The sequence below is a fragment of the Halichoerus grypus genome, chromosome 1 (assembly GCF_964656455.1).
Source record: "Halichoerus grypus chromosome 1, mHalGry1.hap1.1, whole genome shotgun sequence".
NCBI classification, from domain to species: domain Eukaryota; kingdom Metazoa; phylum Chordata; class Mammalia; order Carnivora; family Phocidae; genus Halichoerus; species Halichoerus grypus.
Window position 1 is genome coordinate 191,767,146 of NC_135712.1, and position 26,459 is coordinate 191,793,604.

Consider the following 26,459-nt stretch of genomic DNA (forward strand, 5'->3'; position numbering starts at 1 on the left):
ATATGTCCTGTTTTATTCTTGTTTTTTGTTGTTTATTTTTAATTTTTAATTTTTATTTTTTTTAAAGATTTTATTTATTTGACAGAGAGAGACACAGCGAGAGAGGGAACATAAGCAGAGGGGGTGGGAGAGGGAGAAGCAGGCTTCCCGCCGAGCAGGGAGCCCGATGTGGGGCTCGATCCCAGGACCTCGGGATCCTAATGACTGAGCCACCCAGGCACCCCTGTTGTTGTTGTTGTTGTTGTTGTTGTTGTTGTTGTTGTTTATAGTAGGCTCCATGCCCAGAGTGGAGCCCAATGTGCGGCTTGAACTCACAACCCTGAGAGCAACACCTGAGCTGAGATCAAGAGTTGGATGCTCAATTGACTGAGCCACCCAGGAGCCCCTGTTCTTAAGTTTTTGACATTTGAAGAGAATACAATAAGCCTGGGTTGCCTTTTTTTAATTGTAATAGCTGGTTAAATATAAGATTGTGTGTGTTTTTAATGAGTCAAGTGCTAATGATTCTTATTAGCATTAGTTAAGTAGAAGCAATGCAGATTTGGATGATCCATTTGCATTTTATATCATGGACACCCCAAGCTGCCACCTTCTTTCTGTCTGCACTTCTTCCATGACAACTGCATTCTTTCACTGCTCTGTCATATACTCGAGGACGATGAAGTCTTTTGTGAAGAAAACTGACCATGCCCTCATGGTTTTGTTTATCATATAAAGAACTGGAAGGAAAAGTTAAGGTTTTCTGGCCCTGATGCCTTATGATACATTTAAGTTTCGATTTTCTGTGTTTAGATTCTGTAGCTTATGTCACTATGAAAACTTAATGGCAAACTGTCTATTTAGGTTGGAGAAATGAAAATGGAGCTTGTCCAATTACAGCCCAAATTGGAGGAAGCTAAAATTGAAAATGCACATATGATGCAGGTAGAGTATCCTGAGTTTTTTAAAATTGATGTCAGAAGACAATTGAAATATGTAAAATTAGCCTTGAAAATATCCCTTCATTTTTTGCCACTACTAGATCTTAGGGACCTTACCCTTTTCTACTAACTGGCTATCTCACTGAGTCCCATGTGAGTTGTGTTGATTTTTTTAAAGAATTTATTTATTTATTTAGAGAGCAGAGGGAGGGGGTGGGAGGGAGGGGAAGAGGGAGAGAGAATTCTGAGTAGACTCTGTGCTGAAGGTGGAGCCCAACACAGGGCTCCATCTCATGACCCCGAGACTATGACCTGAGCCAAAATCAAGAGTCGGTTGCCAAGCTGACTGAACCACCCAGGCGTCCCAGTTGTGTTGATTTTGGAGGGAAGTGGGAAGCCCATTATCCAGTTAGGTCACATGTATTTGCATTTCTCCTCATTTTATCCTGGGACCTCCTGCTCTTCAACACGATTTGTTGGGTTCCCTCATTTCCAAACATTCTCTTGTTTCTAGGATGGAGAAAGCAGTAGGATGTTGGAGGAATTGTTTTATTTATTTTTCTTTCTTTAGATTATCGAAATAGAGTCCGCACAAGTGGAAGCAAAAAGAAAGTTCGTGAAATTAGATGAAGAGATAGCCAGTGGCAAGGCTGAAGAAGCCCAAGCTCTGAAAAACGAGTGTGAGAGTGACCTAGCCGAGGCAATTCCAGCCTTGGAAGCAGCGCTGTCTGCCCTGGATACACTCAAGGCAAATGTTTGAATTCGTTACCTTGTGTGTCATCAACAAATTCCACACAGGTCCTTGGTTCATTAGGTGTGGTTCTGTTCCACTGGGTGGTGTTATATCATTTTTGTCCAGTCAAACAAAACTTGCCTCTTCACCGTTCATCTCTAATACATCATTATCCTATATTTTGGCTGTTCATATGTTATTTATAATTTTCATTCAGGATATTCCAGTGGGAAGAGAACAGACGGTCTCCAAGAGGCCAAAGTGGTCCTCCACACGGACCAGGAGGCATATGTTAAATAGAGTGTGGAGTTAGCTACCTTCCTGCGGCCTCCTGGGGGTGCCTGTATGGAAAAACTTAAAAATCTTTTCCAATACAGATGTGGATGGCAGCTGTCTGCATTACACTGCATTGTATATGACTTTTTCCAGAGTTTTTAGGCAAGACCAGAACAACCTCACCAAACAGAGCAGGGGAGACAGCTTCTGTTGACTACAAGAGCCCGGTGTAGAAGGCGGTTCAGGATATTCAGACCCCATTGTTTACCCCTTTCCTCATCTTACTAACTTCTATGTAAGGTTCCTGACAAGACAGTGAGCTCAACCTATGGGCAATTCAGCATCTCACAGGAGCAAACTCTATCTGATTGTCAGTTATATCAGCCTTGTAGTTATAAGGTATATTATTTTAGGGTATTTATAGAAACGTCTGGTGCTTTCATTGTGCTGTGAGCCAGGAATTTAAAACTCCGAGCTTACTGTTTTCTTCCTGTCTGCTCTCTGGCACATTTAAAAGCCACATGCTACCCAATAGTCTTTCTTCATTCTCTCCTTAGACATTTATCATAGCAGCTACTTATCGGCAAACACTTCTTTTTAATAGGCACTCCATTTTAGAGGACCATGAGCATTAATTTAAGTAACTTTATCACTGTGTACCATGGATTTTCAGCATTACATCCTCTGAAACTCACAGGATTCTTGATTGCCTTCAAACCTTACCAGTTCAGATCATTGATATTAGGTTCCCCTCTCATTGAGAGTCTGTTGCTTGTACCCTTCCTGGTATCAGATACTATATTTTATGAAGTAGCTTCAGTTGCAGAGTAGAGACATTGGCTCTATTTAGTATAAGCAGACAAGGATTCTTTAGGGAATTTTATAAATGAATTGCACAATTATTAGAAGAGCTGAAGAAACAGATCCTAGGCTGAGCTGCCAGGAATGATTCACAGAGCCAAACTGGAAATAGTCTACCAGAGGAATGATCCTCTGAGTCAGAGGCTTGCAGAGCCATCTCACAGAGCCTCACCACCTTTATTGTAATCTATATCAGCAAATGAGAGCCTCACTCCCTGCCCATCTCCCCATTTATTCAGTCAGAATTCTGGTATCATTCAAGTGATCTGATGATAGAACCCAGTGACCACCCACAACTCTAATTTATGGGGAGCTAAAATATATAGTTGTTAGCTTTCCAACAATTGCAAAGGATGTCAGAAGGATATTGGAGTAGGTAATAAGTGAGTGAATCTATTGTGTCTGTCATAACAATATATACCTTTTTAGGAAATAAGTTTAAATGAGGGTCTACCTCTACTTTCATTTTTTTTTTTTTTTTTGCTAAAACTACTATATAAGCAAATATAGAATTAAGTCTTTATCTAAATTAGGGTTCTTAATCTGGGTTCAGTGTCTCAGATTGGTATGTGATTGTATGCAAATTTTTTATATATGTGCAAAAATGTACTTTCTGGAGGATTCATAGCTGTTATCATATTCTCATAAAGATCTATGAACTCCCAAACATTTGAGAGCCGTGGTCTTAATCTGTGCTAAATTTAAATTCTCTTTTATTAATTATTTCATAATTAGGCAAAGCCAAAACAATCATAATTTCAAACGAAAATCGATGCTCCATTATTCTCCAACATTATTTTCTAAATTCCCATTATTTAAAAATAAACTATTCTGAAGATACTCTGTTTTCTTTCAATTTAGCCAGCTGACATTACAATTGTGAAATCAATGAAGAATCCTCCATCTGGTGTTAAATTAGTTATGGCTGCTATTTGTGTCATGAAAGATATAAAGCCAGAAAAAATTTCAGATCCTTCAGGAACTGGAGGCAAGGTAATAACTAGAAACAGATTAAAATCATAATCATGAATGTACAGAACACTTCACAGCAACTATTATCAAATTAAATGTCGACAGTATCCAGTCCAGGGAAGAAACATTGTTTTCCAGATTGAATGGATTCAGAATAAAGAACGGAAAACATTATCTACATGTATTCCACGGTAAAGCTAAGGCAGTATATAGCATCAGAAAAATGTGGTTCCAGTTGCTTCTATTTCTTTTTCTGTCTGTACAGGTTACCTGCTATCATGGGGTGGGATTGATTGAAAACGGAAGTATGTGAGCTTTTTCCAGCTAAGATTCTGAAGAACGTGTTAGAAAGAACACCTATGTGGTTATATGAGCATTCAGAAAATTCTGCTGAGTTAAGCAGTATAGTGAAGTTGTTAAAAGTATGTGTTCTAGGGACACCTGTGTGGCTCAGTTGGTTGGGCATCTGCCTTCGGCTTGGGTCATGATCCTGGGGTCCTGGGATCCAGCCCTGCATGGGGCTCCTTGCTCGGCGGGGAGCCTGCTTCTCCCTCTGCCTGCTGTTCCCTCTACTTGTGCTCTCTCTCTGACAAATAAATGAATAAAATCTTAAAAAAAAAAAAAAAGTATGTGTTCTAGAGCCAGAATGTCTGTATTCAGAAATTCTGTCCCACTAGCAGTGTGACCTTAGGCAAGATGCTTAACTTCTGTGGAACTCTGGAGGATTATTATAGTACCTGCCTCACAAAGTTAATGTGATGATTAGATTATACATATAGATAGATGCATATAGATCATATGTATAGATAGATACATATAGATTATACATATAGATAGATAATACATATAAAGCTCTTGTGTATAAAGCTTTATCAACAGTTCACAATAAATGTTAGCTGTTGTTGTTATGATTATTATTCAAGGCTATATCCCTTAAAAAGAAAGGCCTAGCATCCATCCTAAACTAAATTTATGGACTTATTTTCTTTTCAGGCTTTTATAGTACCTAGGTTTGAATTCCTGGATTGGAGAATTGAGGGGTGTGTGTGTGTGTGTGTGTGTGTGTGTGTGTGTGTGTGTGTATGCATTCTGTACTTTACTGAGATAATAAATAAATCAGCTCTCACCTTACCAAGTCATTCTCATTTATGCATACACACACCCTATCTATTAGGCTTCTGGAATTAGGAAAAAATCTGTTGGGCTACTTATTTAACGTCTTTGCTAGCACAAGTACCATATACTTTATCCTGTAACTGGCAGAGTGATGTGTAATTCTTGTCTTCTTTCTCTTCTTTATCTCACTCGGGGAGCCTTGCTGGGTGAGGAGGTCCCATCCATAAGAAAAATGTTTGCTACCTGTCTTAGTCCTTTGGGCTGCTATTACAAATTACCATAGACTGGGGTGGCTTATATTTATTTCTCATGGTTCTGGAGGCTGGGAATTCTGAGATCAAGGCTCCAGTAGATTCAGTGTCTGGTGTAGGGCCCATTTCCTGGTTTATAGATGACATTCTTTTTGCTGTGTCCTCACATGGCAGAAGCGGGAGGGAGCTCTCTTTTATTAAGGACACTAATCCCGTTCATGACCTAATCACCTGTCCACGACCCAGTCTCCAAATACCAACACACTGGGGATTAGGTTTCAACATATAACTTTTGATGGGGGTGATAGGGGACACTTTCAGCCTATAGCACTACTTTTCTGGTTTGAAAGAATCAAGACTAAAGGAAAAAAAAGCTGGAAATAATAAAAATACATTTTCTTATATGAAATTCTGATGGTGTTTATGCTAGTTGCTTTTCTTACATTTCCTAAAGAGAAATAATTGCATCATTTGCCTTTCAATGTATAATTTTTAATAATGAATTCAGTATACAAGTTTATGTTCATATCTTAAATGTTTGATATATTTAGTACGTTTTTGGGGAGAGGAGTCTATTTCCAAAGAGATATAAGTTGATATTTTGAAAGTATATGGTTTCTCTGGATAATATACCTTAAACTTCAAGAAGAAAAGTTTATACTGAGCATCTTTAATTGTATGTTTAATAAGTTTCTACAAATTTTATTTATAGATATTAGATTACTGGGGACCTAGCAAAAAGCTTCTGGGAGATATGAATTTCTTAAGAGAATTGAGAGAATATGACAAGGACAACATTCCAGTGAGTTTCATTGGATTTTTTTCTATACATATAACTTTGCCAAGGTGTATAAGATCTTTAACATTATGCAATATTATATAAAACATAAGATAGTCCATTTTTAGGATTAAAATAATGCAGGAATATTATATTATTGACTACATTATGAATTCTCATAATGCATAAAACCACTCCTTCATACCACTGAAAGTCATTTAATGAATTACTGTTTTAGTGTATTATTAACTTGAAACAGTTCTCCGTCTTATAATAGTTTCATAAATCTGAAACACAAATGTATGTGAGATAAAAAAGTAGAGTGCACTTTTCCATCCAAACTTGTATTTATTGATTAAGGTTTAATTGTTTTTTTTCTCATTTCCACATATTTTCCCAATCGCCAACAGTCTTTTAATTTTTTTTGGAGGAAACATGTTGCTTCAATGTCTGTAATCTTTCATCTTATGATTGTATGATATATGTTGAAATTTTAAGATGGAAATGTTTGTTGTATAGGTGACTGTTATGCAGAAGATACGTGGTGAATACCTAACAAACCCTGAATTCGACGCTTCTAAGATTGCTAAAGCTTCCTCTGCAGCTGAGGGTCTGTGCAAGTGGATCATGGCTATGGAAGTGTATGACAGAGTTGCAAAGGTTATTTGGAGGATCAACATATTCATTTTCTACTGAAATGTTCCCAGAAACTAAAATCTATGCCTATATTGACTAATTAAGAAGTTTCTAAAACAGATACCAGAAAGAATGTACCTTGCTGCAGCACAGACATCAGATGTTGAGTACCTAGTAGATGAAGAGAATACTTGTGTGTGATATAACCTGGTCTTGGCTAGTGGTAGTGAGTGGTAGGGTTGTGGGAACAGGGATGAATCGGCCAGATTGACCTATAGCTGTAGAGACTTGGGGCAAAAGCCAAAACTTCAAGGGCAAAGTGGCAGATTAAAAAGTTGATTCAAAGGGTCAGAAGTTAGAAGATCCAGTAGAGTTAAGAGGCAGAGCATGGACAGTTGCCCTGAAGCAATGGCATGCATAGGTAAAGAACCTTTTATGGAGAATGGTTAAAAGCATTTTGTAAATTTAGCTAGTAAAGGACCACAGAAACACTGGCCTTGCCCTCTGTAGCTTGCAGAATTCTACTGAGGGAAGCAGGAAATATAAATAAAAAGGCAGATAAAAATACATGGTAGCATGTGTTTAGAATAATCTCAGAGTATAGAATAAATGATGAGGCTGTCACAATTGGGAAGATATTCCTAGTAAGGTACATGTGCCTGTAGAGAGGGAGGGATTTTGATTGTTAGTTTTGGGGGAGTAGACTTGTCAAAGAAATAAAATTAATTTTATCTGGGATATTCTTCCATTGAACATCTTGTCCCCTCCCCATCGCAGGTTTTGGAACTCTCAACCTAGCTCATGTCCACATGTCTCACAAGGCATGAAGCAGAGAAGCCAGGGCATTCAGAATCTTTCCTGACTTCCCACTCTACACCTCCACACTGCCATTTTCATTCTGATGCAGCTGCCCCATGTTGTTATGGGAGGGTTGAAGGGAGATATTCAGTAAGGTCTCCTCTGAAGCCAAAAGTAGAAAGTGGAGCTTCCTGCTCTCTATTTATTTAACACATTCCCCCTTCAGGATTTCAGCCCCGAGGAGAGAAAACAGGACATTTGGTGTCTGATCCCTGCCTCCTCCTTCCCTCTTTGCCATCAGCTTCGTTCATGGCAGTGAACCCCCAGACTTAGATCTTCCTTCTTTCAAACTGGCATATATTATCTTTGGTCATCTTCTCAATTCTTTCTACCAATGGCTTAAAATACACTCCCTGATCAAGTTGACCAAACCCCATTCTTGATATATTATCAAGGCTTTCTTTCTCTTTGTAATTCTATTATCATAGTCTTAATCCCCCCCAAGGCAAATGTATGCTTCAGCCAACTGGGAAGAAGACCACAGACTTGAAAATGCCATACACACACACACAAAGCATATTCGTATATTTGAAACATTTATAATTTCTGCTACATGTTTTTTTCCCCTCTGTTTTTGGCAACAGTTGAATGGCAACTTCTCATTATTTTGAGACGTTTTGCTATATCTTGTACTGTTTTTGCTACATATTATAACATTTTGTTAGTCTGAAATAATCATCTATTTATAGATGATCATTTGCTACTCCAGAATGTTTTATATATTTGATATGACCTATAAATATATTTTACTTTATTTAGGTAAAAAAAAATGTAAGATTTAAGTCAAAATACTTATTTTGTATAATTTATTATTATAAATAACAAATATATTTATAATAATAATGAATCACTTTTAACCCATCATATCTGTAAAGGCTTATTTGGTGTCAGTTTTAAATAGCACCCGTCCTAGCTGCATTTATTGTTCCCAAACAGGTAGTGGCTCCTAAGAAAGCCCGCTTAACAGAAGCTCAGAAGTCCTTAGCAGAGATAATGGAGCTTTTGAATCAGAAGAGAGCAGAATTGGCAGAAGTAGAACATCATTTGGAAAATTTACAAAGAACATTTATTGAGAAAACTGAGGAAAAGGCTCGTTTAGAAGACCAGGTGGAACTCTGTGCTAAGAAGCTTGAGAGAGCCTCAAAACTAATTGGAGGACTGGGTGGAGAAAAATCAAGGTCAGATATCTACTTATTTTAACAACATTTAAGAAAGTCAGCCTTGAATATGTTACTTTCTTTGGGTGTTTATTATGATTATTGATTTTTAAGTGTCTGGTTTAGAATGTGGGGCATTCAACAAGGCGCCTGGCCAGGGTTCTCCCAGCAGAATATCAGTGTCAAGGATGGTGTTTGCCACTTGTTTCCAAATTTTTTATAAGGCAAAGGATAATTTTTATTTTAAGTGGTGAGTGTGTGGGTGATCAGCGTATAATTCTTTCCAATTTTATGTGTGTTCAAATTTTTTCATAATAAAATGTTCGCGGGGGTGGGGGGAGTAGTGGATATATGGTTCACTTTCTTTTTTTTTATTTTATTTTATTTTTTTTTATTTTTTTATGATTTTTTATTTATTTATTTGAGAGAGAGAATGAGATAGAGAGAGAGAGCATGAGAGGGGGGAGGGTCAGAGGGAGAAGCAGACTCCCCGCCGAGCAGGGAGCCCGATGTGGGACTCGATCCCGGGACTCCAGGATCATGACCTGAGCCGAAGGCAGTCGCCTAACCAACTGAGCCACCCAGGCGCCCCTATGGTTCACTTTCTTAAAATTTATTTCAAAGAAGATATAACTGGACTGATCTAACAAAAACAGTTAACTTTATCCTAATCTATTTATTTGGACTGGCCAGCCAGCTATCTCATTTATTAATTATATGTGTTGAGTGAATAGCATGATAAGGTAATAGGCCTTTGACAGTACTTTGTAGTGCAGATTAGGTGGTTTTGAAATGCACTTTTTTATTGTAAAGACTTCATGAAATGGAAAAAATACCAACCTTAGCACTAGTATGGCAGCTGTTATACAACTTAAATGGAATTTTTGGTAATGAATTGCAAATTTTTTTATGTTTTACAGACTAACAGTAAATACTGAAACAAATAGCAGGGCCACTAGACCAAATAAATCATCCTGGAGAAAATTATTACACAAACTGCCGGCGTGTTTTTGTTTTTGTTCTTGCTTATTCCCAAGGGTCAAGTTCTGCAAGAAATGCCTAGTGATCTAATAATGAAAGATGGATTGTCATTCATATAGCATAGATATATTATAGCATGTCAGTGCTAGAAGGGACCCAACCTCCTCATTTTATAGATAAGAGTCCAACATTTCATGGCTTTTTGTTACAGAATTTGGACTAGAAGTCCCTTACCCTTTCTATTACTGTCTTCCATCATTATCTCTGGTGAGGCTATTTTTCCTTTGGTTAATCTCACAGATGGTCTCAGGCTGCAGATGACCTTCAGATAATTTATGAAAATTTGACAGGTGATGTCTTAGTCTCAGCAGGAGTAATAGCCTATCTTGGTGCTTTCACTTCTGGCTTTCGGCAAAAATGTACAGAAAATTGGAGCATGTTGTGCAAGGTAATAGTTTTATATTTCATAAGTTTCCTTTTGCACATTCAAAGTATGTTTTGGGGTATTATGGAGGAAAAGATGGTAATAAGGATGAAGAAGAGAAGAAATAGCTTAAAGTATGGGGTCTTGTTTTTTCTTCTTGTTTGATCAGTAAAATACTTTTATAGTCCAACTTTCAATTCAGTTTTTTTCTATTTTTTTAGAGTTATTAAGTAATATCTAATGACAAATCAGTAATTTAAAAAATATTTCAACAAGATAAAAAAACATTAGATATTTGTTTATTTCTTACAGGAGAAAAAAATTCCATGTTCAGAAGAGTTCTCATTGAGTAAGACTCTGGGTGATCCAGTAAAAATTAGAGCTTGGAATATTGCTGGATTGCCAACAGATACTTTCTCCATAGATAATGGAGTGATTGTTAATAACTCCAGGCGCTGGTAAGGAACATAAAGTATTTTTCAATTATTTTATCTGAAAGTATTTAAACGTAGAGAAAAGTTGACAGGACTTCAGAGTACGCACCCACATACCTACCACCTCCCAGATTCTGCAATTAACATTTTATTATTCTTGCTGCTTTATCACATACTTACCCATCCCTCTATCCATCTGTCAACTCATCCTTTTTATACATTGCAACATAAGTTGCAGATATGGTTATACTTTCCCCCAAATGCTTCAGCATACATATCATTAAGTTGTTTTTGTTTGGTTGGGTTTTTTCTTTTGATGTAAAATTTATGTACAATGAAATACACAAGAGGTAAGTATACCATTCATGAGTTCCAACAAAAGTGTACACTTGATACACATACAGAACATGACTAACATCCAGGAAGTTCTCTTATGTCCCTTCCCAGTAAATCCTCACTCTTACCCCACAGTGGGAAATTACTACTCTGATTATTTTCCACCACAGGGTAGTTTTGCCTATTCTAGAACTTCATATAAACAGAATCATACTGTATATACTCTTTTGTGTAAGGCTTCTTCCACAAACCATAACATTCCTATTTTTTGTGGCTGAGTAATATTCCATTGTATGGCATGTCTACATTCTCCTATTGATGGACATCTGGGCTCTTTCCAGTTTTTGGCTATTCACTGTATTTATTTTAACTAGGTATTTCTACCTGTTTTTAAGATACTATAACTTGGTAATTTATGCAATTTCATGGATATCTTTTTGAATTACTATCATTGATAGTGTGATAACTATATGAACTTTTCAAATGGTTTTATTATCCTTTTATTTATATCACTTTGAAAAGCTTGGACCATTACTCTGGTCTGAGAAATCATTTCCTGTAAATGATTATCCATGTTGTCATTTAATTTTAAGTCTTTTCATTGGACTTTATCTCAAACATACTATGATAAATATTGTTGAGCTCTTATAGTCATGAGGTACCGCTGTAAGTGCCCTATATTCTCAAAAATTCCTATGAGTTAGACATTATTATTATTCCATTTTACAGATGAGGAAATTGAGGCCAGGAGTGATTTAATAATTTGAAATTTAGTAGATAACTGAGCTAAAATGGTGGAATGAGAATTTTAACCCAGGCAATTTAACTTCCAAAACCTTGTTTTTTAATTACTGTGTGAAGTGTGTGGAATAGGATATCACATTCACTACCTTTAAAACTGTAATGGAAATTTTAGTCATCTTGTGGAATATGAGATACATATAAGGAAATCTTACATTCTGAATGTCTGAATTATTGTTTGTTTTTATACTTTGGAAACCTTACTTCAAGACATCTAAGTTTCCTTTATATTGACGGTATTGTTTTAACAAAATAAGGATGTGTATGATCATATTTTGAGTGTTTTTTCACTCAGATTTTGCTTGAGTGTGAACATTCTTAGATTGAAACTTCTAGATAATTATAGTAAATTTATCATAATCTGAGAAAGTATATTTAGCTATTCAAAAAAATATGTTCTCTGGTAGAGCAGGAAATGTTCTACTTAACAGAATATTATACCCCAAGTTTTTATAATTCTGTTTTAGAACTCCTTTCAATGCATTGGTGGCCATTCAGATTTTTTAAATTGCAGTTCAGAAAATGCTGTTGGTATATTTATATCTTAATTAAAATTTGAGGAAATCAGAGGTTTCAGGGTCATATGTAAATTGAGGAAAACAATCTGTCATTTTCTGGAAGAAAGCTGGCTCTTCTAATAAAGTAATATTTCAAAGGAGTCACCCTTTCTACCTGTTATTTGTGCACCAACTGGTCCACAGGCCATGGGCTGGGTGACTTTTAAAGGATTAATCTCCATCCTTACAGTTCAGACTTCACTTCTTGCCACTTGAGCCCAGTCTAGTCATCTATGGCTGTCATCCTTCTTGACACCAATATAAGTGGCCACAGAAGCTTAGTCTCCTCTCTGTCTCTGGTAGCAAAACCCAGTAATGTAGCTAAGGTTCACTCTTTTGGTTACTCTATCTTAAGTGTATCTTAGACTATCTTAAGTGTACCTCAGAGAAAGTGTGGGCCACCAGGCCTCTGGAAGGTGAAAACTGCTCTGTCTGTCTTCTGTCTCTCAGGGTGTAGGAACAATCTTCTGTGTTATTCTCTGCACAGCTGCTTCATTAGTCTATCTCTAATGATGTGGTCTATCTCTGTTCCTCTGTGCATATGGTTGTTCACTATGGAAGCCTCAGTTCCTAAGTTCACAAAACACATCAGTTGAAAAATACAGATTAACCAGAACCATCAAGTCAAACTTCAAATTCCTGTGAGAGAAAAATCTGACTGGCTTAGCTTGGGACAAATATCCATCCTAGGTTTAGTCACCTATGACTTGGGACCAAGCCATTATAGTAACAAACATGGGCATTGAAGGTCAAGAGTGTAGTTCTCAGAAGAGTCATAAACTGGGAAAACAGTGTACCTTTTTAGGACTCTGGTGCTTGCTTTTTTTTTTGTATCTTTGGACATGATAAAAAGTAAGAATCTAATTTTATTTTTTATATAGTGACAGTCATGTACCCCAGCACTGTGTCACTGTTTATTGAAGTATTCATCCTTTCCTCATGGATTTATAATACTAACTTTGTCACTTTAGTGTTTCTTTTAGTGAGTACTTGTGAATTGGTCTGAAAATATCTTTTTCTCATTTAAAAAAAATTTAAGTTAGGTTTATTGAAGTATGGTTTATATACAGTAAAAATCTATCCCTTTTAGGTGTACTATTTTATGAATTTTGACTAAGGTTTATGGTCATATGATCCCTGCCACAATCAAGATTCAGAACATTTCCAACCATTAGAGGGTTTTAAATAGAGAGAGGGGGTGACATAACCTTTTTGCCTTTTTTGTTTTAATTTTTGAATTAACATATTGACATAATTGTCTTTACTCATAATCAGAGTATTTAGATCATTTATACTTAATGGAATTATTGATACATTTAGATTTAAATCTGCTATATTGCTAGTTCTTTTGTCTCATTTTTTCTTTGTCCCTTTTATCTTTTTTTTTCCACCTGGCTTTGGATTAATTGAAATTTTTTATGATTTCATTGGCTTATTTGTTAAATATTCCTTATTTTTAGTGTTTGTTCTAGAGCTTACAATATTATTTATCACTGAATACTTTCAAAATATAATATACTACTATACATACAGCATAAGAATCTTGCAACAGTGTAATTCCAGTATCTCTTTTTTACCTATTGTGCTGTTGTTGCATATTTTACTTTGTCATATGTCATAAATCTCACAATAAATTGTTACTTTTCTTGCTTTAGACAATAATTTATCTGTTAGAGTGATTAAATATAAGGATTTTTTTTTTACCTTCATTTTCCCCCTATTTTTGGACCTCTTCATTTCTTTGTGTTTCTGATTTTATATTTCTTCTGCCTGAAGAATATTTTTTTCTTTTTTAAAATTTTTTTCCTGAAGAATATTTTTTGACACTTCTTGTATATAGGTCTGTTGGCAAATAATGCACTCAGAATTTTTTCTTTATTTCATCTTCATTTTGGAAGCTACTTTTTGCTGGGTTTAGAATTCTGAGTTGACAGGTTTTTAAAGGTTTTTTTTCCCTTTAAAGATGTCATTCCATTGCTTCTTGCTTGCATAGTTTCTGATGAGAAGTCTGCTTTAAATCTTATTTTAGTTCCTCTTTATGCAATGTCTTTTTTCTGCTGACAATCTTCAAATTTTTCTCTGTCTTTAGTTTTCAGCAGTTTGACTATGATGTGTCTAGGTAAATGTGTGTGTGTGTGTGTGTGTGTGTGTGTGTGTGTGTGTGTGTGTGTTTTAATCTTGGTATTTTTTCTGAATGAAGTTTTCTGAGATTCTCAGATCTATTTCATTTTCTCCTTCTTTTCTCTCTAGGATCACTTACATCTGTAAGTCTTTTTGGTATTGTCCCAAAGCTATGGGATGCTCTGTCTTGCTTTTAACCATTCTTTTTTCTTTTTGAGTTTTAGTCTAGGTAATTTCTATCATGGTTACATTGAAACTACACACAACCTATGAAAGGAATTATTTAGATTTCACATCATATTTTTTATTTCTAGTATTTCCATTTCAGTCTTTCTTATAGTTTCATCTCTCTGCTAAAGATCATCTCTTTAGGCATGTTATCCACCTTTTCCACTAACTCTTTTACATTTTAATCACAGTTATTTTAAAATTTCTTGTCTAATATTTCCAACATTTGTGTCATCTATGAGTCTGTTTCTGTTAATTTCTTTCTTTTTTTTTAAGATTTTATTTATTTATCTGAGAGAGAGAATGAGAGACAGAGAGCATGAGAGGGGGAGGGTCAGAGGGAGAAGCAGACTTCTTGCTGAGCAGGGAGCCCAATGTGGGACTCAATCCCAGGACTCCAGAATCATGACCTGAGCTGAAGGCAGTTGCTTAACCAACTGAGCCACCCAGGCGCCCTCTGTTAATTTCTTTGTCTTCTAAGAATGTTTAGGCATTTTTTCCTTGCTTATTTAAATATCTCATAATATTTGCTTGAATGCCAGATTTCATGGGTCTAACAATGGGGAACTGAGCTAAATGGTATTAACCACTGGAAATGGGCATGCCTCTTCTTCTATCATACTATTAGTGCAGAGGCTTGAGTCAGTCTGATCATGAGTTGAGCTGGGTTTGGATTTTGTTGTTGCTCTGGTAAAGTTCAGAAGACCAGAGGTTTCAAATTAATCTAGCCGTAGGTCCATGCTTAGAATGAGGACTAGGGTTCTGGAGTTTTTTTTTTTTCTCAGTGTTAGAGTTTTTCTTCAGCTTTCAGCTGTTCATAAATGCCCATGACACAGAGGGTGTCTCTCTCTCTCTACATTTTTGCTCTTCCCCTGGAGGAAGATTGCTGTTGTTTTGTGCTCCATGTTAGATTGTTTTGGGGGGCAGAGTGGGAGTTCTCTGTAATTTTGATTCTTGCTCAGTCTTAGGAAAGTGCTGTTTATGTGGGCCTCTGGGAGTAGGACTTCTTCACTTTTCTGTCCCTCCTTCCTATGACAGCTAAATTCTGCCTTCTACCTGTGGTTGATCTTAAACAGGAGTTTCTTACTCCTCTCCTAGAGTAAGAGATTTCTACTAGGTAAATGTTGGTAAAGGTATTATGTTTTTAGCCAAAGACATTTTCTTGCTCCCATCCTGACTATCCTCAGGGGTTGAGTTTTTCTTTTCTCCTGCCCGAGCTGCAATGTGTGCTTTGTCCTTACCTTTCCCAGGATTCCTAGTAGTATTACTGGCCCAATACATGTTTTCCAGCTTGGAGCTTCCTGGCTCACATAGTGTAAACTTGTACCCTAAACCTGCATGAAATATAAATCTCTGGCTACAGATTCTCAGGGGTCTTTTTCCCAGCTGGAGGTAAAACAGGAATAAAAACACTTCCTTCATTGAGTTGGATTTTTTTCTATCTATGATTTCACTAAGACTTTTGTGGGTGTAAGCTTAATACAAGGGTCTCAGTTCCAGCTTCCTGCCACATATGGTCTCAAGGAGCCCCTAGGTTATCAGAACTGACAGTCTCCCCAAGGCTAGCTGTCATTTCTGCCCCCATACTTACTGTTCTGGAATTCAGTTTTGCCTGTGTTTCTGGAGTCTGTATTTTTCTATACATATATTTTATGTACTTATGTATTATGTATGTATGGCACCTATGTATTTAAAAAAATGTCATATTTTATCTATCAGTACTAGGTGGCAGGAGGATTTTTTGGTTATTTAGCCAGTCATACTGCTAGAACTGTAGTGTATAATTAATCCTTATTGTGCTTGTTCATGATTTCTAGAGGTTTGTTTGTTTATAATATTGTACAATGGTCGAAGCAGGGCAGACTCAAGCATCATGATATTTGAATTCAAATTTTCCCCTATTACTTTCTGTCTTGAGATTTGGGTAACTTACTTGACCTCTCAATGCCTCAGGTGCCTCACCTGTAAATGGGGATGATAACAACTCCTACCTCATAGAAATGTTATGAGAAAGTGCCTAGTACACAATAAGTACTCAATAAATGTTAGTTTTTAAAAATAATTGTCATCTTCAAATTACTCATTTTAGTGTCTATATCTCAAAATCTGACTTTGCTTACTTTTTAACCACAATGAAAATACTTTGCTGCTTTATTAACACATCATTCTGGCTACTTAACAGCAAAATTTTCTCCAAGATTACTTCCTCTGTCAGAAGCGTAGATGGATAATGCTTTTTAATTCAGACTGCCCACGGATCTCAAATGTAGGCTAGCATTACTGTCATACCTACAGTAAGGTGTGCTTGAAATACAAATGCTATGGCAGGGCCTCATCTCTCTGGATGCAACTCAATTTTCCATTTATATATTCAATCCTCACATAAGAGTGTATTAAGTAGGAATTAGATATCTTTTAGAATAAACAACAATCCCTAAACATTGTATTACCAAGAACATTAATTTATGCATTACTAAGAACATTGATTAGCATTAAATGTTAATTTACAAAAATTGCTACTTTTTGCAAGGGAATCAACAATACTATATTTTTCCAATAACAAGGATATATAAGGATGAAACCAGTTCCTTTAAACAAGGCCATGAAAAGTACTAAAAGCATCTAGTCTAGTCAATTTTTAAGCAGTTGTATGCAAAATAACTTTCTCATTTCCAGAACACTTTCCCACTGTTTGCTGTGATAGCAAAAGTAAATTTCAACTAGTATCCAGACTTTTTTGTATTTTTAATAGGATTTCAGCACAATTTGAGCTGGGAAGGAAAACAACCAGTCAGCTACTAATTGGGTTGTTTTTTCTTTTCTTTATTTTTTTTCTTTTCCAAATTTTTATTTAAATTCCAGTTAGTTAACATACAGAGTAATATTAGTTTCAGGTGTAGAATTTAGTGATTCATCACTTCCATATATCACCCAGTGCTCATCACAACAAGTGCACTCCTTAATCTTAATCACCTATTTAACCCATCCCCCCACCCATCTCCCCTCCAGTAACCCTCAGTTTGTTCTCTACAGTTAACAATCTGTTTCCTGGTTTCCCTCTCCCCCCAATCCATGTTCATCTACTTTGTTTCTTAAACTCCACATATGATCAAAATCATATGGTATTTGTCTTTCTCTGACTGACTTATTTCCCATAGCATAATATTCTCCAGCACCATCCATGTCATTGCAAATGGCAAGATTTCATTCTTTTTTATGGCTGACTAATATTCCATTGTATATACATACTACATCTTCTTTATCCATTCATTAGGTGATGGACATTTGGGCTCTTTCCATAATTTGGCTATTGTTGATAATGCTGCTGTAAACATCAGGATGCATGTGTCCCTTCGAATCAGTATTTTTGTATCCTTTGGGTAAATACCTAGTAGTGAAATTGCTGGAATATAAGGTAGTTCTATTTTTAACTTTTTGAGGAACCTCCATATTGTTTTCCACAATGGATGCACAAATTGGCATTCCCACCAACAGTTAAGAGGGTTCCCCTTTCTCCACATCCTCGCCAACAACTGTTGTTTCCTGTGTTGTTAATTTTAGCCATTTCGACTGGTGTGAGGTGGTATCTTATCATCATTTTGATTTGTATCTCCCTGATGGTGAGTGATGTTGATCATCTTTCCCAAAGACATGCATGTCTTTGGAAAAATTTCTAATCATGTCGTCTACCCATTTTTAAACCGGATTGTTTTTTGGGCATTGAGTTTTATAAGTTATTTATATATTTTGGATACTAGCCCTTTATCCAGTCTGTCATTTGCAAATATTTTCTCCCATTCTAAAGGTTTCCTTTTAGTTTTTTAGTTTTGTTGATTGTTTCCTTCGCTGTACAGAAGCTTTTTATCTTGATGAAGTCCCAATAGTTTATTTTTGCTTTTGTTTCCCTTGCCCCAGGAGACCTATCTAGTAAGAAGTTGTGACAGCCAATGTCAAAGAGGTTACTGCCTGTGTTCTCCTCTAAGATTTTGATGGTTTTCTGTCTCATGTTTAGGTCTTTCCTCCATTTTGAATTTATTTTTGTGTATGAGGTAAGAAAGTGGTCCAGTTTTATTCTTTTGCATGTTGCTGTCCAGTTTTCCCAACACCATTTGTTGAAGAGACTATCTTTTTTCCATTCTTTCCTGCTTTGTCAAAGATTAGTTGACTCTATAGCTGTGGATTCATCTGTGGGTTTTCTATTCTGTTCCATTGATCTATGTGTCTGTTTTTGTGCCAGTACCATACTGTCCTCATCACTACAGCTATAATATAACTCGAAGTCCAGAACTGTGATGCCTCCAGCTTTGCTTTTCTTTTTTAAGATTACTTTGGCTATTTGGGGTCTTTTGTGATTTCATACAAGTTTTAGGATTGTTTGTTTTGGCTCTGTGAAAAATGCTGATTGTTTTGTCTTCGGAAAGGAAAGAAAAATTATTTAAAAGCATTATCTGAGGGCACCTGGGTGGCTCAGTCGTTAAGCGTCTGCCTTCGGCTCAGGTCATGGTCCCAGGGTCCTGGGATCGAGTCCTGCGTCGGGCTCCCTGCTCCGCGGGAAGCCTGCTTCTCCCTCTCCCACTCCCCCTGCTTGTATTCCTTCTCTCGTTGTGTCTCTCTCTGTCAAATAAATAAAATCTTTAAAAAAAAAAAAAGCATTATCTGATAGTAATTGATTAAAGAGTTTTGTTTTGTTTTGTTTTGCTTTTGTAGGCAAAAGAAAAGGGGATTTATCCCTAGAAGTTGAAACAGAAAGACAATGTCTGAGAAAGCCAAAGCAACTTGGGACAAAACTCCCCTTTCCATACTAACATTTTTTAAAAATGATTTAATGCACTGTACTGAATATAAAAAAAACCTAGGACAGTCAGTATCATCACTGAGGAAGAGAAAAACATGTCATATTTTAGATATCTTAAACCGTGAATTATTTGTTCTTGAACACAAAGCTTTTACCATAATTACATAGAAAAATTTACTAAATAGATCTCAAATATGTTCCAGACAAAATTTGGAAATTATGGTTCTACTCAAAACTGAGGAAGTCCATTATAGGCTAGTAGATCTCTTACTTTATTTTTTTTTAATTTAATTTTATTATGTTATGTTAGTCACCATACAATACATCATTAGTTTTTGATGTGGTGATCCACGATTCATTGTTTTCGTATAACACCCAGTGCCCCATGCATTACATGCCCTCCTTAATACCCATCACCGGGCTAACCCATCCCCCCACCCCCTTCCCCTCTAAAACCCTCAGTTTGTTTCTCAGAGTCCATAGTCTCTCATGGTTCATCTCTCCCTCTGATTTCCCTCCCTTCATTTTTCTCTTCCTTCTCCTAATGTCCTCCATGCTATTCCTTATGTTCCACAAATAAGTGAAACCATATGATAATTGACTTTCTCTGCTTGACTTATTTCACTTAGCATAATCTCCTCCAGTCCCCTCCATGTTGATGTAAAAGTTGGGTATTCATCCTTTCTGATGGCTGAGTAATATTCCATTGTATATATGGACCACATCTTCTTTGTCCATTCATCTGTTGAAGGGCATCTCGGCTCTTTCCACAGTTTGGCTATTGCGGACACTGCTGCTATGAACATTGGGGTGCATATGGCCCTTCTTTTCACTACATCTGTGTCTTTGGGGTAAATACCCAGTAGTGCAATTGCTGGGTCATAGGGTAGCTCTATTTTTAATTTTTTGAGGAACCTCCACACTGTTTTCCAAAGTGGCTGTACCAACTTGCATTCCTACCAACAGTGTAAGAGGGTTCCCCTTTCTCCACAACCTCTCCAACATTTGTTGGATCTCTTACTTTAAATTTTTATTTATAAATAGGTTTATTTTTGTATTATGTTAATAGGTGTTATTTATTAAAATTACCGTGAAGACCGTGCATTATACTGGAAAGAGCACAGCTTACAGGTTCACAAGATGCTACTTCTGACATGGAACTAGTTTTGGAACCTTGGACAAAGTACTCCCTGAGACTGAATTTCCTCATTTCACAAATAAATGACAGGGGCGCCTGGGTGGCTCAGTCAGTTAAGCGTGTGCCTTCAGCTCAGGTCATGATCCCGGGTCCTAGGATCGTGCCCTGCATTGGGCTCCCTGCTCAGCGGGAGCCTGCTGCTCCCCCTGCTTGTACTCTCTCTCTCTCTGTCAAATAAATAAATAAAATCTTAAAAATAAATAAATCACAAAACTCTTTTTTACTTTTCTCTCAAAGGACTCTTGTGAAGATTAATCCTGATAATGTATGTGAAACACTTTGCATTTGTACAGATTGATGGTGATGTTTGTTATTTAAATTACATAATTTTAAAGAAATCAGCATCTATGTATTCCCCTCAGAATATCTCTTATTATATTCTAGGCCTTTAATGATTGACCCACAGGGTCAAGCCAATAAGTGGATCAAAAACTCTGAAAGAGAAAATCAGCTTAGTGTTATTAAGCTATCAGATTCAGACTATATGAGAACATTGGAAAACTCTATTCAGTTCGGAACTCCACTTCTATTAGAAAACGTTGGTGAAGAACTGGACCCATCTTTGGAGCCTTTACTACTTAGACAAACTTTTAAGCAAGGTACAAGTTAATTAGTATTAGTTGGTAGCACTGAAAGATGGTTCAGTGGTCTTTGAGGCAAGAAAGCCACTACATAAATTTAAGTATAATGTTAATAACTCAGAACTTCTGTGTCATTGTTATGTGTGAAAGGAAATTTGCAACAAGTATCAGGAATGAATATTGGTCAGATAATCTAAAATAAATATCTTGCCCTCTGTTCATTATGTTAACCACTGTTTACTAGACTGTTATTCAGTAGAGAACATAAAGAAGTTAAGCCTGAAATCCCTTTGTCTTGTGACCACGGAGCTCACAAAGTCCATTAGAAGTTAATGTGGACTAGAGTTGACTTTAGGTAAACATTGCCCACCTTAAATCTTTCTGCTTATAAAAATTTTTATCTCTGCCAAACTCTAGTACTTTTTTTTCTTTGCTTGGCTTTTAGTTTTTTTTTAAATTCTAGTTAACATATAATGTAATATTGGGTTCAGGAGTAGAACCCAATGACTGATTAATCACTTATATATAACCCCCAGTGCTCATTACAACAAGTGCCCTCCTTAATACCCATCACCCATTTAGCCCATCCCTGGCCCACCTTCCCTCCAGCAACCCCCAGTTTGTACTCTATAATTAAGAGTCTCTTATGGTTTGCCTCCCTCTCTTTTTCTCCCCTTTCCCCTATGTTCATCTGTTATGCTTCTTAAATTCTACATATGAGTGAAAACATAACATATGGTATTTGTCTTTCCCTGATTGACTTATTTTGCTTAGCATAATACACTCTAGCTCCATCCACATCATTGCAAATGGTAAGATTTCATTCTTTTTGAGGGTTCAGTAGTATTCCATTGTGTATATATACCACATCTTCCTTATCCATTCATCAGTTGATGGACATTTGGGTTCTTTCCATAATAAACTCTAGTACTTTTAAGAGCTTCAGTCATATACAAATAATCTTGAAATCATGACTGAAAATTGATAGAGGAGGTAAGGTCAAAAGGAATCTTAATTTAGAAGGCTCCATGACAACCAGAGAAAATGTCTTATGCCACCCCAGAATGAATGAGTCCTTCTGTATAATTGTTTACTTGCCTCTATGACTTTGTCACATCTCTATTCTATTTTAAATTACTTTAGGACCCTTTACTTTGTAACCTAGGAACAACCTTAACAGAGGGAGGGGCTATACAACTTTGGCTTACTTATCATGCATTTGTTTTCTAAAATATAGGTGGCATTGATTGCATCAGACTTGGTGAGGTCATTATTGAGTATTCCTTTGATTTCAAGTTTTATATCACCACAAAACTGAGAAATCCACACTATATGCCAGAACTGGCTACAAAGGTGTCTTTACTCAATTTCATGATAACTCCAGAAGGTCTTGAAGATCAGTTACTAGGTATTGTTGTTGCAAAGGAGAGGTATGTATTTTCTTATATGCCTCCAGATGGTCTAGAGGGGAAAATTTGTAGGCCATTAATACTTGTTATGTGATTATTTCAAAACCTTGTCAAAGTTTACATTTTGTTATTATAAATTATGTAATCCTTTAAAATAGCCATCCTTGGGGTGCCTAGGTGGCTCAGTTGGTTAAGCATCCAACTCTTGGTTTTGGCTCAGGTCATGATACCAGGGTCATGAGATCAAGCCCCACTTCAGACTCTGTGCTGAGTGTGGAGTCTGCTTAAGATTCTCTCTCTCCCTCTCCCTCTGCCCCTCCCCTCTACTCGCATGCACACTCTCTCTCTATCTTAAAAAAAAAAAAGTAAAATTGCCATTCTATAGCAAGTAAGTTATAAGTCAACCATGCTATACTGGGCTCTTAGCATGAGTAGTAGGATTCAGGTGACATGCCATGACTTCTGACTTGTATCTGATTGTTTGAGCCAAAAAAATTCACCCAGAAGAATATATGCTGTGGACAAAATCAGAAATATGTTCAAAGATTTAAATGCAGGATGTCACTGAAATAATGAAATATTTGAATAATATAGTGAAACAATGAAATAAGAATGAGTGATGAAATATTTAGATGAGAATGAAAAAGCAGGATACAAAACTATACATGGTATGGGCAATATTTTGTAAAAAAAATAGTTACTGTATGAATGGATATATATATTTATTATATTAATATATATATTAAAAAGTTTGGGAGGGAATATGCCAGAATGTTAACAGTGATCATCTCTGAGGGTGATAAGATCATGGGTAATTTTTATTATTTTTTCATTCTTTCCATTACTAGCATGTGTTATTTTTTTAAAAGAGAAAAGATATTAAGATACCTGATAGGGCTACTAGTAAAGAATTACTACCTGAAGGGAATCTTTGATTCCACTTGGAGCTTCACGCAACATCAAGCAGTCTATTACAGGAAATCAAATTATAAGTGACATTATGTAATCATGAGGTACTTTTGTTACTTCCAATATATGAATCCTACTTGCATAGTATCCAAGACAGAACCATGTCCTAACATATTCTATAACATGGTGAATTATGTTATTCTGAAGTTTTATACTATCTTTGTGAAGATGTTAAGTGCCAGTTTTATCTTTTACTTGAAAAGGCAATTGTATGACAAGTCATCTTTTCTGCTCTTATGGAAGACATGATGAAAATAACACAGAATATGGCAAAGCCAAGATGTAGATAAGAAGTTGACTATTGTGTTTCTTCTCCAGTTCCTAACCTCATATAACCATCTCAGCCATAAACTTAACACATTCTTAGACTTACTGTGGTATATGTTATTGCCACATTTTACATATATACAATTAGTGATCATTTTTTTTGCTCAGATTTCTCAAATTATCATTTGTATGGAAATAACTTTTTTCCTTAGGATAAAGTTTGTGTTACATACCTTAGTTTGTGTTACATATTACGAAGTTATTTAAATGTCTACAAAATTGTGATATCTAATATTTAGATATGAATTTAGATAAAGTACTACAAATTTAGACTAAATGTTTCTATCTTTTTAGACCAGAATTAGAAGAGGAACGAAATGCCCTTATTCTTCAGTCTGCAGCTAATAAGAAACAGCTAAAAGATATAGAGAAAAAAATTTTAGAAACACTATCATCTTCAGAAGGGAACATTTTAGAAGATGAAAGTGCAATTAAAGTCTTAGACTCCGCTAAAATGATGTCCAATGAGATAACAAAGAAACAGCAGGTGAAAAAAGAATCCTAGCAAACTTTTTTAAAAAATGTTTTTATTTCTTTAAATTCAATTAGCCAAGGTATAGTACATCATTGGTTTTTGATATAATGTTCAATAGGAATTCATCAATTCAGTATAATACCCAGTGCTCATCATATCACGTGCTCTCCTTAATGCCCATCACCCAGTTACCCCATCCCCCACCCACCTCCCTTTCTGCAACCCTCAGTTTGTTTCCTAGAGTCGAGAGTCTCATATGATTTGTCTCCCTCTCTGATTTCTTCCCATTCGGTTTCCCACTCCCACCCCTATTGTCCTCTGCTCTATTCCTTATGTTCCACATATGAGTGAAATTGTGTTTCTCTGATTGACTTATTTCACTTAGCATAATACCCTCCAGTTCCATCCACGTTGATGTAAATGGTAGATTTTCATCCTTTCTGATGGCTGAATAATAAATATTCCATTGTATATATGAACCACATCTTCTTTATCCATTCATCTGTTGAAGGACATCTTGGCTCCTTCCACAGTTTGACTGTTGTGGACATTGCTGCTATGAACATTGGGGTGCATGTGCTCCTTTTCACTACATCTGTATCTTTGGGGTAAATACCCAGTAGTGCAATTGCTGGGTTGTAGGGTAGCTCTATTTTTAACTTTCTGAGGAGCCTCCACACTGTTTCCCAAAGTGGCTGTACCAACTTGCATTCCCCCCAACAGTGTAAGAGGGTTCCCCTTTCTCCATATCCTCGCCAACATCTGTCATTTCCTGACTTGTTAATTGTCAACCTTTTGATTCTTTTTCAATTTGCTTCCAGTATAATTTTGGGGGAAGTTTGTTTGCAAAGAACAAAAGCCTATTCAAATTAGCTCAAATAAGAAAGAAACAAGGGCAGCATGAGGAATATAGCCAATGATATTATAATAGTGTCCTATACTGACAGATGGTAGTTACACTTGTGGTGAACATGGCATAACGTATACACTTGTCCGATCACTATGCTGTACACCTGAAACTAATGTAACATTGTGTGTCAACTACACTCAAATTTAAAAAAAGACATAGGGGGGCATTTTATTTTCCCAATTATGGAAATATATACAGGCCTCAAGAATAAATGGAAAGTTTCTATGCTCTTTGTCTGTCCCTCTCTAAGATTGGGTAGTCCTCATCTGTGCCTCTCTGCTCCATAAGAAGACCAGTTTCTCCTGTAAAACTACTGTATCTGTTCCTTCATACATTTGTCTTGCATGGTAGAAACCTAATTTGGTTCCATTATCTTTTATTAGCAGTAGTGCCCAGTACCACTTGACTTCAGTTTCTGAGGTCTTAAAGTTCTAGTTCCCTGGGAGAAAAATTGGTTTAACTTATCTTGGGTCCAGTTCTGTCTCTACCTCCTGATTGAATCAGCTACAACCAGGTTCATTCAGTATAAACATGATACACAGGCACACTCATTCAGCAGTCTGTGCCTAGTGTGTCCAAAGAAAGAGAAGTGGTGGATAAATGCTCTACCCGTTTTTCCTATAGAATAGCTATCTCTCAGATTGAGTTGTCAGTTGAAGAGCTGCTCTCTTGGAGAATTTTTTTCTTTTGGGGTCGAATATTAACTAACACCCATATTATATCCAGAAAAGTTAAACATATGAGAAACTAGTTGAAAAAAGTACTCTTAATGTATAACCCATCAGCTAAGAACTATTTCTGAATATCTACTTTACCAGACTTTGGGCTGGGTTCTGGTGGGCATGTTGACACCTTAAACACACATGCACACATCCTCTCTCTCTCTTTCTCCCTCTCTCTGACCTATTAAAATAAAAGAAAATGAGTGACATTAGTAGACACATGTCAGATTCAGGCAAAGAATAAGCAAAGACTGACAGCTCTGGTATTCCCCAAACAAGAAACACAACTTTAAACTATTTTTCATGCTTTGTTTTCCTCCCTCTCTTTTTCTTCCTTCCCTCCCTAGTTCTTTCCTTCCTTTCCTTTCCTTTCCCTTTTTCTTTTTATCATTCTTTTCTTTCTTTCTTTCTTTCTTTTTTTCTTTCTTTCCTTCCTTCCTTTCTTTCTTTCTTTCTTTCTTTCTTTCTTTCTTTCTTTCTTTCTTTCTTTCTAGCTTTTATCATAATAAAGCCTTTTCTTATAAACTATGCCTCTATAATTTTGTCATTGAGTTGGGGGCTCTTTTTTAAATATAAACTTTATTATATGAAAAATACATAATTAAAAAACACATTTCCTACTCCTTAATCCTG

General features: G+C 36.2%; 1 protein-coding gene across 1 annotated transcript in view; it reads left to right on the plus strand.

Moving 5' to 3' along the window:
* DNAH12 (dynein axonemal heavy chain 12) overlaps positions 1 to 26,459 on the plus strand; it is a 232,143-nt gene that overhangs the window by 147,953 nt on the left and 57,731 nt on the right. The window contains exons 47-57 of the mRNA XM_078076858.1: positions 844 to 924; positions 1,492 to 1,668; positions 3,652 to 3,783; positions 5,842 to 5,931; positions 6,427 to 6,567; positions 8,338 to 8,579; positions 9,840 to 9,987; positions 10,276 to 10,421; positions 20,818 to 21,032; positions 22,252 to 22,444; positions 24,014 to 24,206. Of these exons, the coding sequence (XP_077932984.1) occupies positions 844 to 924; positions 1,492 to 1,668; positions 3,652 to 3,783; positions 5,842 to 5,931; positions 6,427 to 6,567; positions 8,338 to 8,579; positions 9,840 to 9,987; positions 10,276 to 10,421; positions 20,818 to 21,032; positions 22,252 to 22,444; positions 24,014 to 24,206 (1,758 nt within the window). The remainder of the gene's footprint in view (positions 1 to 843; positions 925 to 1,491; positions 1,669 to 3,651; positions 3,784 to 5,841; positions 5,932 to 6,426; positions 6,568 to 8,337; positions 8,580 to 9,839; positions 9,988 to 10,275; positions 10,422 to 20,817; positions 21,033 to 22,251; positions 22,445 to 24,013; positions 24,207 to 26,459) is intronic.